The sequence below is a fragment of the Chelmon rostratus genome, chromosome 24 (genome assembly GCF_017976325.1).
Source record: "Chelmon rostratus isolate fCheRos1 chromosome 24, fCheRos1.pri, whole genome shotgun sequence".
NCBI classification, from domain to species: domain Eukaryota; kingdom Metazoa; phylum Chordata; class Actinopteri; order Chaetodontiformes; family Chaetodontidae; genus Chelmon; species Chelmon rostratus.
Genome location: NC_055681.1, coordinates 13,894,355 through 13,910,035, shown reverse-complemented (window position 1 = coordinate 13,910,035; position 15,681 = coordinate 13,894,355). Strand labels below are relative to the sequence as shown.

General features: G+C 42.3%; 1 protein-coding gene across 4 annotated transcripts in view; it reads left to right on the top strand.

The window, feature by feature from the left end:
* The window catches only part of nlgn4xa (neuroligin 4 X-linked a), an 85,296-nt gene extending 78,357 nt beyond the window's left edge, over positions 1 to 6,939 (top strand). For all 4 annotated transcript variants that reach the window (XM_041966022.1, XM_041966021.1, XM_041966020.1 and 1 more), the window contains one exon: positions 6,045 to 6,939. In XM_041966022.1, the coding sequence (XP_041821956.1) occupies positions 6,045 to 6,939 (895 nt within the window). The remainder of the gene's footprint in view (positions 1 to 6,044) is intronic.
* The last annotated feature ends 8,742 nt before the right edge of the window (positions 6,940 to 15,681 follow it).

Sequence of the window (15,681 nt, the reverse complement as noted above, 5' to 3'; positions counted from 1 at the left end):
CACACATAGAATTTATTAGGCCATGGCAGTTTCACTGCTGCCTTGTTTCCTGTTTTGCATCAGGATTGGGAGGGCTTAAAACCCGATGCCCTCTCCATAGATTGTGCCAGTGTCAGGAAATGGAAAAACATGAATTGATTAGGGCAAGCACGACTGAAAATAACAGTCAGAGGATTGGAAACCTATCTATATATATTTACAGCTCCCCATAAAAGCTTCTGTTTCACAAACATTCAGAGCCGCTCTGGTGTCAGACACGACTACATAAAACTGAGCACATTAGAGTTCATCAGAGGACGAGGAAGCATCTGTTCCACCGCTCTGGCAACTGTGAATTTTCAGTTTTCATACACCTGTCAGACGGAGAAGAGTACAGATTTAGCATCTCAACTCATGGCAAGAGTCACTGTTGTCATCACTAGATTGGATGCTTGATGGAAACTTAAGCAAGCGGGGCATGCATTTTGCAGCTAAACGAGCACGGAAGGCATTGTCTTTTATTTATTTAGCGAGCGAATTCCGTGGCAGAGGAGGTGCCATATTGTTCCAGCATATGTCAGCACTAAGATGACAGGCCCACCACATGCTAGCAGGGCCTTATGTGTGGTTCCATATGTAGCCACCAGTTGGAGGGCAGACCTTTCATTATGGCAGAATAAACCATTTTAATGAGAGAACCGCATTCGGCACAGACACAGGTGGAACTATTTATATTTAGAGTGCTACATACCTGCTACAGACATCTGGAGTCCATATTAACAGTAATGTTATGGATTTAAGTATTTATGGTGTATATTACCTCATGTATTTGTATAATAACTATAATTATTAAGCTGCAACACTCACAGTTAGAGCACTGTTGTGTTTGGTATTCTTCTACCAGGAAATCTGCCGTCTCATGCAGGAACATTTTTGCACATAGGTTCAGTCCTGTTTCGCTCAATTGACACCAGACTCACAACACTGCATCCTGAGACTGTCCTCCAGATTTTTGGATTACTGCAAAATCTGGTTTCGTAAATAAATCTCCAATGTTGTGGTTTTGTTGTCCCATCATTTTGATGTCATGGAACGCTGGTGACTGCCTCGGTCACAATGTGAAGCCATCTCTGTTGTCGTGATCAGGACTCGCCCTTGGTGTCTAAAGTTAGAGCCCTGGGTGATGCTGAGACACATTTTTATTTCTAATTTAAGAAGTTTGAAATAATTATGGTCTGGGCTGTTCTTCTGACGTACGCTCATTTATTTGTCATCTGTCTCCTGCTCTTCTTCGTGTTCCTCATTTTGCTCTTCCTACTCTTCTTCCATATCCTCCCCTTCTTCCTCTTGCTGCACACTTCTGTATAGGTTAATTTAGCTTAGCTATTAGCTTTCACACACAGTTTGTCCTTAGGGGCTTCTGTAGCCCGGTAGTTTTACTTTTGTGTGTTATATATTATGTTGCTCTTTCTTCATCTTGGTTTTTATTTTGATTTGAGTGTTAGCATCTCTGATCATTTGAACCCGATAAATTAAAGTGCATACCGTCAATGTGTGTGATGCAAATCTTATGTTGCCTTTACCTGTGCTTTAGGGCGTGTGTACTTTTACAAACAGAAATGTTGTCACATGGGAATCTTACTTAATAGACCACATTTTCTCCAGGTAGCTTAATGAGTGAAATGCTTAGTGAAGGAGCGTCTCACCTACTCAGGCACTGTGCTGTGTCAATTAGAGAAACATGACTTCAAGGTTTAATTATAATTTTGGTTCTGCTGATGGACCCTCTTGTATTGCTCATTTGTCTTTCTCCTCTCCCTTTTTACATCTTCCTCCTCCTTCCTCGTCTTCCTCCTCCAAATGCTTAGCCCCAACTCACTGCTATGCAGCAGCTATACCTTCTATTTTTGTGTGTGTGTGTGTGTGTGTGTGTGTGTGTGTGTGTGCAATCTACCCATTTGAAAAATGTGTCTTTTCTCTTTTCTACTCTAGTTGAAGCTTTGAAAGTAATAACGAACCATTCTTGTGCTGTAATGGTTTATTTCTGCACCTACAATTACAACAAAGCACAGGGTTACTGTATCTACGTTAATGCAACATGAAGTGAAAGAGCTGACTCATGCGTTTCTTCAAATATGGATTCCCACATTGCTTTAATGAGTTAAAGTAGGTTCTTGTCTGCTATAAGCGAGACACGTTAACTTACGAAAGAAGAAATAACACTTCTCTCTTCTTGTAAAACACAATGCTGCTCAGCTCGATACACTCAAGGGTTTTGCAGCTGCAAATGCAGGGTTGGGGAACCTTTTTTCCTATCAAGGGCCATTTCAATTTCCATAAAAGGGCCAGACAGAATTATTGAGTGTATACCACACTTACCTTCAGTGCAGTGGCTGGAACTGCTTTTCTTCAGAGATGCTTCTGATGTCAGGTGGGAATGACGATGATGCTGCTGGCAGCTGGTTTTCCAGGTTTGGATCAAACAGTCTTGAGTGGAACCTTTGAGTGGAGGCTTTTTGAAAACTTTGAAAAGAACTGCTCATAGTAGTAGGTTGGTCCAAACAGAGATGCAGACCAATTTTACTTTGTCCGCAGTGGCAACAAGGCACTCCGTAAATGGACTGTATTTATATAGCAGGCCACCTGCACCTGACATTACTTGGTCTGGAATTCCCAGTGCCTGAGTGCAGCTAACATTGGCAACCTTTACATAAATGTTGAGTAATTGACATCACTGAATCAGTTCAGTATCTCTGACTTCATAACCCCCCACAAGAAAATGCAAAACTCAGTACGGCAGGGAGTGAGGATGATGACTCTCCCTCCCAGTCATGGTAGATTCAGGGCCTACAGGTGGGTGTATGTGGGGCTTCTGGGAGGCTTTATGAACAGCAGCATAGCATCCGGTTAGCACTGTGACAGTAGCCGTGGCAGCAAAAGAGTAACCAGAGCTGAAGTACACCATCAAGAGGGGTTTTGGATAAATGTTGCAATGAGATGAGTCATTTATTTAAATAAAGGATGATACTGGATGCATTTTAGTCTCCAAATGAAATACAGGCCAAATCAGCTATAGATGGCAAACCAGCAGGATTCTTTGTCAAAGACTACTTTAGTAAGTGTGTAAAAATTGTGCTCTGAAAGAAACACAAATTATGTGTTTCTAGGATATGCAGCACAACAAAGAGCACCATTAACAATCAGAAGGCTGTCAAAGCATCCATCAATCCAGCCATTTGGCCATTTTCAGAAACAGGTCACATTTTTATTAATAGGTTTATGTATTATTATTTAGCCCAGAAACCCTTTCAAGAACTCTGTTCAGCCACAGGAAACAGGGCCTAAGTTTGGTTTGTTAGTGTCACTGTTGTTCTTTAATCCACTCTAAGAAGAGCATTTTTAAAAAGATGGGTCTGGAATTGTTTTACAGACGGCGTCTGGGACTCCATGTGTCCATATGTCGAACTGTCCGTGGGCATTGGGCTGTGTGTGTGTGTGTGTGTGTGTGTGAATGGAATGAATATAAAATGCAGCCATTTATCTATTTTAGCAAAAAAGAGGTAGGTCTCTAGCACAATCATAAAAGCAAACAAAACAAAAATTGAGCAATTTTGCAACACACAGGCAATTTGAAATGGTCAAAATTTAGAAAAATGTGTGTGGAGGTGTGTTACTGTGGTTGCAGATTCACTTCCCTTCCTGCCCTCCTTTTTTTTTTCGCCCAATCAGTGCAACAGTCTTCCAAAAACTGTGATGACTTTGTTTCCAACCAGAAACAAAAGGAATTTGGAGGAATTTTGAACAACTATGTTTCAGTACTGAGAGAGTCTTTTATCAGAGTTAGCTTACATACAACAGGCGCTAAATCAAATGCTACTTCAACAATAAGTGATCAGTCATGATATATGCTGTATCGTTGGACTGCGTTGTTATGGCGACGGCTTGGATGCAAGTTAAGTTCCTGCCGACTGTATGTTTGTGAACATTTGGAACAGTTTAAAATGCAATAGTCAGACTATTGTTATTTTAAATTCAAGTCTAACTATAAAAAAGAGGCTGTTTCACATACATTTTCATTTTGGTAGTAATTATTTCTTATGTGTCCTCAAACCTGAAAAAGAGAATGCAATTCTTATGTTTAAATGTTCTTGTACATCGCGTGCACACAAATATAAAATGTAATTTCAATGTGATTAGTTACATATTGGCAGCCCTGGACTTCCATACAGCTCACATGTAGGTTACATTATGCTGTGTCTCACTCCATACCACATACTAATTGTCCAGACTATGTATACAAATCTTTATTATGGACAGCTCTTGCAGTTAGCGTACGAGAAATCAATGTAGGCCTACTTAACTGCTTTATCCACAGCGGAAATTGTACAATAGTCACACCAGCAATCAAACTGCAACTTTGGAATGTCATTGCCAGCTGAACATCACAAAACACAACATTTTTTGTTTTTTTGCTCTTTATTTTCAGGAGTGTTCTGCTGTTGCCACCACCTCATTTAGTTTAAATTATTTCATGCATGCACCTCCATTTCCTGTGGGGATTGCATTGTGGGGCTGCATGCTGACTTCTTTGAATATACTTTACAGTGTGGTGTGAACACACTACAGACTCCACTTAGGAACAGGATTAGGTTTAATTTGTAGTATGGATTTTGGGACACAACCATACAATACATTACCAACATCAGCACAAATACACCTACACTTTGCACTCACTACATCACAATCACTTGGAATACACTCCGGTCCAAAGTGACTTACTATAAGTACATTCAAGGGTGTTGAAGTGCACATACTTTGCATATCCACGCTCCCATGCATAGAGTGTCACACTCCTATACACACACATCCGGACACATGCACATGCATACACAAATCTATTGATGACCACCGGGACCCTGTTCAGTCAGACACATGTGCAAACACACCCTCACCGAACTAAACAGTAAATTCATCAAATTCAGCGCCCTATATTGCTGTTCTCATCGATTTATCCGAAGTAGGTTGTAAAACAATCCATGCACACAAGCCAGCAATGTCACACTTAAAAATCTGCTGACTGGTGGTATGGAGGCTGTGCAGCTGCTGAGCCACGCAGACACATTTGTACGGCAAAATTGACGTGTAAAAGGCCAATCGAGTGGCCCGTCTGTGCTGTCACTGATTACTTGCGTGTATTTCCAGCTCTTATGTACACATGTGCAGATATCCTCGTATTCACAGATTTGTCTGTGCATTCACAAATCTATGTATGCATGTACAGATTTGTGCACACAACTATGAATTTCCAATCTCTCAATTTGCAAATTTGAATGCAGATTTTGATCACACACACAAGAACTGAGATGCAGTCACACAGTTCTCCACTCACAGTTGTAAATAGCTTTGCTATAATAATGGCCTCATGATGTTTAGATACACCCACCCACACACAATGACACAAACAGACACATTCACACACAGATGCACAAAGTGTTGGCTCCAAGGTTGTCTAGACTTCACTCCCCCTCACCTCGCCAAAGTTAATGAAATCACTCCCACAAAGTCGCCAGAGAGGCAGCTCTTTTCCAAACTACAAAAAAATATATATAAATAAATAAAGCAATAACACCCCGAGTGAAATTGAACATTAAGAATATGTGACAACAGACCTGGAAGTGTTTCATTGGTGTATGAAGGACACAGATTTTTTTCTTTCAGCTTGTGCATTCAAATCCGGAGTAACCCAGAAACACATTAGCTTTGAACAGAGGGAGAGGAGAAAAGAAAAAGTCTTTGACTTTCTGAAGTAATGACTCATCTGTGCTACCATGCTGCTTTAAACTGATTTGAAGGAAATTTACTGAGCGTTTTAAATGTGATCAGTAGGTTGTGTTATTTTATGTCCGATCAATGCATGCTTACTGTCATAATGGATTTGGAAAGAGGTGCCATATATTAGTTATTCAGCCCTACATTCAAGGCTGTGTACAGGTGCCTAAAAACTGTTTGGTGATTTGATTACATCTCTTTTTTTCATTTACATCTCTTCTGTCTCCCTCTTTCAGGGATCCAAACCAACCAGTTCCACAGGACACAAAGTTCATCCACACAAAACCCAACCGGTTTGAGGAGGTAGCCTGGACCAAGTACAACCCTAAAGACCAGCTCTACCTTCATATTGGCCTCAAACCTCGAGTGCGAGACCACTACCGTGCTACCAAGGTTGCTTTCTGGTTAGAACTGGTTCCACACCTCCACAACATAAATGAATTTTTTCAATACGTGTCCACCACCACTAAGATACCTCCGCAGGACACCACCCCGTACCCTTACACCAAACGGTTCCCCGGCAAAAACAACTGGCCATCCACTACCCGTCACCCAGGGGTCCCACCCGCCAACACCAAACAGACCACGGACCAGCGCAAGAGTGGCGACCTGACCGACGAGTCAACTGTGGTGATCGAGACCAAGAGGGACTACTCCACCGAGCTCAGCGTGACCATCGCGGTTGGAGCGTCCCTGCTCTTTCTCAACATCCTCGCTTTCGCTGCCCTCTACTACAAGAAGGACAAGCGGAGGCATGAGTCAAACCGGCGTGTCCCCACCCCTCAACGCAACTCTGCTCCAACGAACACGCCCTCCACGGCCAACGACGTGGCCCACCTGCAGAGCGAGGAGCTGATGTCCCTGCAGATGAAGCAGCAGCAGCTTGAGCACGAGCACCACCACGAGTGCGAGTCGCTGCAGACCCACGACACGCTGCGCCTCACGTGCCCGCCCGACTACACCCTCACCCTGCGCCGGTCGCCAGACGACATACCCCTGATGACGCCCAGCACCATCACCATGATCCCCAACTCACTGGCCGGCATGCAGCCTCTGCACAACTTCAATACTTTCGGTGGCAGCCAGAACAGTACCAACTTACCCCACGGCCACTCCACCACACGCGTATAGCTCCACTTGGACGGGACGGCGCCAGATTCCCTCTGGACCAGCCACCAACCTCGCAAAGAAAATATGAAAAGATAAAAGCGTGCGAAGGACAGACTCAGCAGATATTATTTTGCTACCATGCCTTCTTGAAAAGTATATACAGTATAAATTGAAAATATTCAAAGTGAATGTTACTCTATTTGGAGCTAAGCTTCATGGAAGGTTTCGAGGGTTTTACCAAAAGACAAGGCAACCAGGGGATGACTGTTAATATTCTTACAACACAAATGAACAGTTTCAGTGTGACAAAGAAGCCTTTGCAGAGGCTTTTGTGCCATAAAAACACAATCGGACGACGGTGGCAGCAGTCGCTGAAAAGCGACAATTGAACGTCTGGAACATCATCTTTTCATGATCTTTCATGCATCGGACCTCTGACTTGGGCACAGAATTCTACACCTCAGCCTGAAATGTATTTATGAAAACTTTGTTTAAAAAAAAAAAGAAAAGAAAAGAAAGAAAAAAGGTATATAGTTGTGCGTGGAAAATTAAAAAAAAAAAAAAGAAAAATTATATTAAAGGAGCTCCTCCTGTTGTTTTTAATTTGGCTGAGATCTTTTGGGTTTTATCAGCTTGTGCTTTCTGTTTAGGTGCGTGTAAATATATCCGAACATTCTTCATTCTTTTTTCTGATTGCAACCTGTGTTTCATTGTTTTGTTTTTTTTGTTTGTTTTTTTCACAGAACAACCAAAATGCGAACACAATCCCATCCTCGGAGATTTGCACACTGTGCGTCTGCAGGCCATCACATATAGTACTGTCTCGTGCGTTGCTTTGTTTCCACCGTTAGACATTGCATGGTCCAGGAAGAGCTTTACTCTCCATTTTCAGACATCGCTCCTGTCTGAGAATGAGGACTTACTTGATCCCATCACCTGCTATCATCCTGTTATGCTTCCAATAGTTTTCTTTGTGGGCTTTTTCTGTCTTGCAGTCTCAGCACTGCCTGAGCGTACAATGTGACCAGCAATGTATTATTTAGAAATAAAAAAGGCAGTGGATTTTTTTTGTATCAATATTAGTTGGATATGTTTGTAAGAAATATATGTTAGATATTTCAAATTGTCATATGCTAGCAATATGTAAAGTATTGTGCCAGGCTTGTGATATTTTGGGTTACAAAAGCAAGTGAATGAGTGTAAATATTAAAGATATTAATTATTATAAAATTACAACAAAAGTAACCATTAACTCTCTTTCCATTTTGCATCCTATTACAAAAAAAATGATAAAAAAAAGGAAGTACATCCAGAAGATTTTAAGCTACATTTGTAAATTCTATAAAAGATATATTCTTGCCATTTGGTCCCTAAACCAGTCAAGAGAACAAGGGTTTTAATGTAGAGTTTTAAAATCCTTAGTTTGTCTTATATTTGTTTGCGGTTTTGCCTTAAGTGATAATAGAGATATTTCTGGCTGGACACCTGTATAAACTTTTTCTGCAACATTTTTAATAAAATATCACAGTATTTTCTAAAAAAAAAAGAGAAAAAAGAAACACGGAAGGTGTAATTGGGTTTGATTGGACGGTTGTGTGTGATATGTGTGCATGATGTCAGAGTTTGGCTTGTGACTTGTGCTTTGTGAATTTCCCTGCTCTCAGTTTGAACAAAGATTCATTCGTTTCCCAGTTATTTCCAGTCGCGTCTGTGTTGACGCTTTTTCGATCACTGTTAAATGACTGTCAATGAACTCAGCGCATTCCTGCACACAGTAAAGGTAGCCAGAATCTCCCTTTCTTGGTAGGATTTTTTTTAAAAAGGAACAAAAACCAGCAAGAAAATGCTTCCCAAACTATCCAGACTACTGAGAGCAGAGAAGTAGAGCTTAATACTTAAGGATCAGCGTGAACAAATAGACTCCGCTGCACTAAATGACACAAAGAACGTTAAAAGGAACAGATTGGCATGTGAGCTAAATTAAGGGTCAAAAATGATTTCAAAGCCTTGTTGAAAGCACCTTTTGTAAAGCTGCAAAAAAAAGTTCTCTATGAAAGCCTAAATAGAGCGGCTGTCACAGAGACAGACAGTCATATGCACGCACTCAGCAATGAATATTAAATTATTATAACTTTCCTCAATACATTTAAACTGAACAATGCGTTTCTAAGTACACCATCATACATATTGTCAGCAACTGTATCTGGTTTTATGTGTGTTGCTTGTGCTGTCCGGAGGTGGGAAGGAAGGAGATCTCTTCAGATTATGATGGACATGATAATGATATTAATATATACATATCTTTGAATTGAGAAAAGGTGACTCTGTTGTCCGTGTACACCACTGCAGCACAGGTAATGTAAGCCCTCCTCAGTGTTTTCAAGAAGGTAGACTGACTCTTGTTGCAGTGATGCAGCTGTATGGTTCTCACTGAGCTCGACTCGATCGATACCAGCAATCGAGGACTTGGAACTTTTGAAACATTGAGTTGCATCTGCAAACAGTTTGGACTCTGCCAGCTAAGCTAAATTCTTTGACTCGGTTTCGGCCTTTGTGAATTGCCGTTGTGCTCCGTAAGGGAAAACAAGACGCGCCTCTGAGCTGAATAGCAAAGAGTGCTGCAGCCGTGGTTACAAGGCCTCCCCTGACACCCGCATCTCTGCTCTAAGCATCCTGCTTTCAGTAAAACTGCCTTGAAATCACCTTCCCCATCACCACCACCGCCTTACCTCCCTTCTCGCTATTCAATCTATTGATCCCCTTTGCAACAAGCCAAGCAAATTATCTTTTGACTTAAAACTGAAGTGACAGGGGGAAAATTGAAATCTTTAATAGTAATCTGCAGTTACTGAGGCACAGTGGATGTCTCCATACAATCTCCCGTGACATTTGCAAAGCTCCCCCCGTACATACAGGCTGACGTGCAGGATTCTTTTTGAGACGGGGGAAACTTTCTTTCATTAGCAAAATAGTTTCATCCATAATATATGATCCAGCAAAAAAGCTGTGCACATGCTGAGATGAAAATTTATTTCGAGACTTGTGTGCAAACAAAGCAGTGCGGATTCAATGTGCAGGAGCCCTTTTAATTGGCGTGTTGTTTATGCGTCGGGTAATGGGGTGAAGGTGGAGGTGGGTTGTGGGGAGAAGTGATGCGGGGAGAATGATGGTAGGGGGTTGGGGTGCTGAATGTGAATACTGGAGACTCAACTGGAAGTTAATTAAGCTGGCAACGGTGCTCCATCACTCAGCTGCGGTCCCAGAACTGTCATTCAAGTGCACCGCTCTCCAGGCGGCCATTACTGAGGCATATTGATCGCCACGGTGACAAGGTAGTGCTCCAAATAGGAGTGGGCAGGGATGACGGTTTCGCGTGCGTGTGTGTGTGGTTTGGGGTATGGGAACGATGGGGATAGGTGTTTCAAGGTGCCATTAGCGCCACACAAAGCCCCGCTGTGAGCAGCTGCAGCAGGATCCTCTGCCGCCTCCCCCAGACGTGAATTAAAATGCGGGTAAATACCTCAGCAGCGAAGCCAGTTGATTGCATTTCGCTCCCTGGGTAGCTGGAGCCTTAATAGATGAATATGAAATCTTCCGAGTCAATAGACTATATCTGCCGGGGCTGCCCAACGTGAGGCTGCGGGCCAAAGTCATAGTACCATTTTACATCTAAACACTACAACAGGTGTTAACTTTCAGCCTGTGGCCCACCATTAAATTTCAGCTCAGCCTCTCCAAGGGAAAAAGTTCAGCCATACCCGGTATATGCAATTAAATGGTGAGGAACGGCAGGTAGCAGTAATGGTCTCCAGAAATCCCCCTCAAGAGGGAGGCACCTGACCTGAGGATTTTCTACACCGCTTGTTGTCTATGTAAATGAGTGACTCAGAGGTGGTGGCAGCAAAGGATCATGGGAATCATGCCAGCTGAATTTCTAAATCCCCTGCCACAACATACACCCTCGCAAATATGTCTAAAAATGGCTGCCTTGTACTAATGAATCAAAGATCTGTGTGTGTGTGTTGAAATACCTTATCGTTTTCCCAGGGCTGGATTAACATGGTAGGGGGTCCTGAAGTAAAGTTGAGGTCTGGACCCCCACTGATCCCTCAATTTCTCCCACTCTCGTGGCATTGTGTTTATATATATCCTGTACGCTTTGAATGCCCAAAGTAGATTTTGACACAAGGTTTCTCAACAACACAGGCCCTCAAGATTAGATAACAATTTAAAAGTCATTTTTTAAAGGATCATACCAGAATTTTTTCCCACTTTTAAGCATGAGTTAAGATAAGATAAGACTTTATTTATCCCACGCTGGGGAAAATCACTTGTTGCAGCAGCAGAGGAGGAAAAAAAAGACCAAGTGGAGCAAACAGATGATAAAAAAGATGTGAAGCATTAAAAATGACAGATATTCCTCGAGTAGAAAAAGCCCTCCAAACTGTTTTTTCATAGTTAAATTAGTGTGCAAACAAATTCGTTGGAAAAATAGCTTGCTTTGATTTGCTGCACTCAAACTGGACTTCGACCCCGTCTACTGTATGGACCCCGATGATGCTGGATGGGATAATGCTGTAGGCTGGGTGCATCAGGGGGGAAGCAGCTGGTCTGCTCTAATGTCTTCATTTATCTTCACCAGACCTGTCAACCCTCCCGCTTTTCCCGGGATTCTCCCGTATTTCACCCTTCTCTCCCGCTGCCCTCCTGTGCAAATGCTTTTCCCGCAAATGTCCTGGATTTTTAGGTCTTCCAAAAAAAAAAAAAAAACACGCCACCAAGAAACGGAGCGACGGCCCCGGAGACACGCACGTTGAAGGTGACAACAGCAGAAGAGGGTAAAGGAGAATCAAGGGTGTGCCAACAAGCAAAAGCTCTGGTATAATGCAAGATTTACAATCCCTGGGCTCAGTGCTGGCAAAGTCTTTACAACGAGCAGGTTGTTGACAAAGTCTTGTCAACCAGCTGAGTGAGCTTTAACCGAAGCCTTCAGAGGGTCTGCATTCACTGGCTTGGAACTGGAGTGGGCCCCTGGGTGCCGCTCAGTGTCTTCCCACTGCTCCTAATACTGAATTTCCCTACTTGGATCAATAAAGGATGACTTAAACTTAACACATTAGCAAATCACTAACACAACAGTGTAAAAGGTAAGCCATGTTATTGGAATGCTGACCAGATTGAGCTGCTTCAAACATAATGAGGAAATGTTACTTGGACACGTCTGCAAAATGTTCACTTCAACATTTTGCAGACGTGTCCAAGTAACATTTCCATCAATTTCCTACAGCGTCAGTGCTGATAAAGCAGGATTAGCATATTTGTGGCTACTGTTACCCAAGTACAAGACAGTTGTAAGGAAGCAACACAAGGATGGCACATGCAATATGGTGAAGGTAAACACAAATTCTGCAGTAAAAGCACCAGATTTCAGAATGACTTTCATGTTCTGTTTGTCCTGATGCTGTTTAAAGTTTGACAGGACTTTTTATTGAATTGATTCGACACGCCGAGGTGAGGTCTCCCATCACAGATTGTTCGGTCTGATTTCACAGACTGAGCAGTTACATAATGTCTTCTGCAGTGCTGCAGAGGTTTGTCAAGTCTGTGTGTGTGTGTGCTAAACTCAAGGAATGGAGTTGAAAAGGTGCATCTGTTTACCAGATGGGGAGCTAATCATGCTACGAGTAGGATTACAATAAAAGTAAGATCCACTGATTTTGTAGTTCGACCCATCCTAGATATAAAAGTCAGAATATTTGACACTGTGTGGCAGTGGGTGCGATATCCCTGCAGCACCTCTTCGAGGGAAGCTTTTGCTAGACTTTAATGCAACTGTCTGCACCAAAAGCCAAAAAGAGCAAATATAGCACTAAATGTTATGTAAAGAAAGCTGACTGCCAATGGCTTACATATAAGCACAATGTTAAATATAGCTGTAGCCATGCAGTTTGTGTATATAGTGGTCAGGTTAGAAGAGTCTAATTAAGCCTCTTTGTTGCATGAAGACAAATGCAGGAAAGTAAAGCATCTCTTCGCCTGGTTGAGCCTGACGTGGGAGCGCTGTTGCTCCTGCGACGCGGAGGTTGTTTTGCCGGTGGGACTGTGAAGCGGATAGTTCACCGTGCAGGCGAGGCTGTCAGGGCCGTTTGGTGATGCGTCAAACTGCCGGTGTGATGATTGACAGCTGGAAAATCAATGTAAAATGTGTTGATCTTCTGTGTAGCTGTTGCGTCCACTGTTTTCTCCCTCTTGTGAGGCGTTTATTTATTTCCGCTATAATGCACCGAGCAGGCTACCTAAACCAGTCTTTAGCCACCCACAGAGAAGCTTTAATTAACAGGTAAACTGCATCTATAGCATGTCTGACTTATATTTATATTTAAGTCAAAGACTGGGTCTGTTTGTATGCAACTGACCCCTGGTATGCAGAGTGCACATACAATAGGCTACAAAGCTTTAACGTATGGCATCATCATAATTATGACTGTTACACTAAGAATTACCTCCGATCACAATCCAGACTGTGCGGGAGACGGTTATTCGAAAAGAACATGCTTCAGAGCACTGATGGACTTATAAATGGGTGGATATTTTACAAAGCACCCACATAAATAATGTTTGAGCACGTCGGCCGATCGCAGCCTTCTGCTGTGTCATGCGTGTCTCTGTCATAACGTATAAACGTTTGAATGCACGTTAATTTCTCAAACACTTAGTTGTCCAGTAAAACGTGAATAATGTTCATTCAGATACAACAGCTGGCCTATACGCTATGAGCTATTACCCATGAGGCTATTTGTGTGCTATTTATGGGCTATAAACTATTAATGTAAAACTGCTGCACAGATGACCTGGCTGAACTTCTGTCACCACTGTTTTTTTGTTTTTTTTCCGAGTAATATCACACTTGCACTTCAGATGGCTCATGTTTTGGAGCTTTTTACTCACCTACTGTATCGATGTAGTTTCATCCCTGTCTAGGGAGCCTCCTGCTATTCGTGTGTGACGACATGTGGCGTCCACAATAAACCTTCAAATTCCTGCTAAATTAAGTACACATGATTCACGTGGCCAAAAACATGCATTTGCTGGATTGAAACCAAATATTGCTGAGCAACGTATTTAGGAAATGGAAAATAATAATGAAAATAAAAATAACGATAAAGCTGAACAGGGCCGTTTTCGGAAATATCTCTCCGCTTTGATTGGAAATTTTTACAGCGCTGTAACATCATGTTGTGAACATTATAGTCTTGTTTAGGCTGATGTGCATCTTTACTGCCTGTACATTGCCGTTCATGAAATGCCAGCTGGGAACCGGTAAAGATTATTACCATACGCGCACTGCTCCAGGTCTATATATAGCATGGTTTCAGCTTGTGTAGGAAAACAGAGGAGGGACTGCATCCACCTCTGATGGAAACCATAGCATGTAGGACATGGAGGTCAGTGCCAGATGATATTTTGCCCTGCCACTCCGTCGCCAGATGAAACAGCGCAGATGATTTATGGTGGCCGGCTGGATGGCGGCCCCAGCAGACGCAGCCAAAATTGGGTTACTCACACAAAATGTAAAGGGTCTGTCTCAGACTAACAAATTTAATCATGGCTTCACTTCCCTGCAGGTTGTTTTAATACTGCTGGATTACAGAGGTCTCTCATCTCTCCCTGCCTCTTCACGCCAGACACAGAAGTAGTCCTGTCAATGTGGCTGCAGCACAAACACGCAGGATCCTCCGAGGAGGGTTGGAGTTGTTGTTTTTTGGCCAGATTGGAGCATATATCAAGTTTTAATGCATAATTTATGCATTATATGTAAGAGAAAAGGTTGTATCACTACCAAAGTTATTTAATGACAAGCCACAACACTAATTATCTGGTATTTGTTCATCAAATTCATCAAAAAATTACATTATGAATGATCAGGTTGATTTGAAAATGAAGTAAAATAGCTCGTGATGAAAAAAAATTCATGTGTTAAATAGAGATTAATTTGGTACCTTGCCGTAACAAGGCAGCCTCTGGTGAGTGTGCCACTTCTAACTAATGCCCTTATTATTATATGTGATTAATAGATTCGCAATAATTCAATTAATCAAGTCGGCATTTGTAAATGTTTAATAAGTTGTTCATGAATTGGTCTTGATTCAGATACTCCACAGCACTTTTCCTCAAGGTCAGCGGTCAGACAGTGGTGCACATTTGGGAGGCTGTGCCTGTACGAGTTCCCATTTAAAAATTCTTATTTTGTTGTGGTTGTTGAATATCGCTTTTAATTGTCACTGTAAGGGATTTTTACCGTGGGCGCTATCAGCTGACCGTTTTGTCTCGTCCCAACACATGAGACAGGTGGCTGTAATGAGAAGCTCGAGCCTGTATGGGGACGTGTCAGCAGGTTAAACACGCTGTTAAGCACATCTCTTATCTTGAATCACAACCAGGCAGACACAGGTGGTGATACATTATCACATGCATTCAGTTATATGGATTGTACAATACTGGGTGATGCTGTGAATATAAGTTATGCAGCAAAATCTCATGCTTTGCCTGCGACTTGAAGTAAAGTGTACATGTCAGTGTCCTGCGTGACAGTTTATTACAGCAGGAGAGTATTCACACAGCACAGGCAGCGCAGTTTCCTTTTATTATCCCATAGGAAACTCATATATCGGCTGTGCCTTGGTTGCAGCCCTCTGCGGCTCTGCTGCCTCTCCTCTCGTCTGGGAACTTCGATATTTGCCTTATTCACACCCCGGTGCAGCA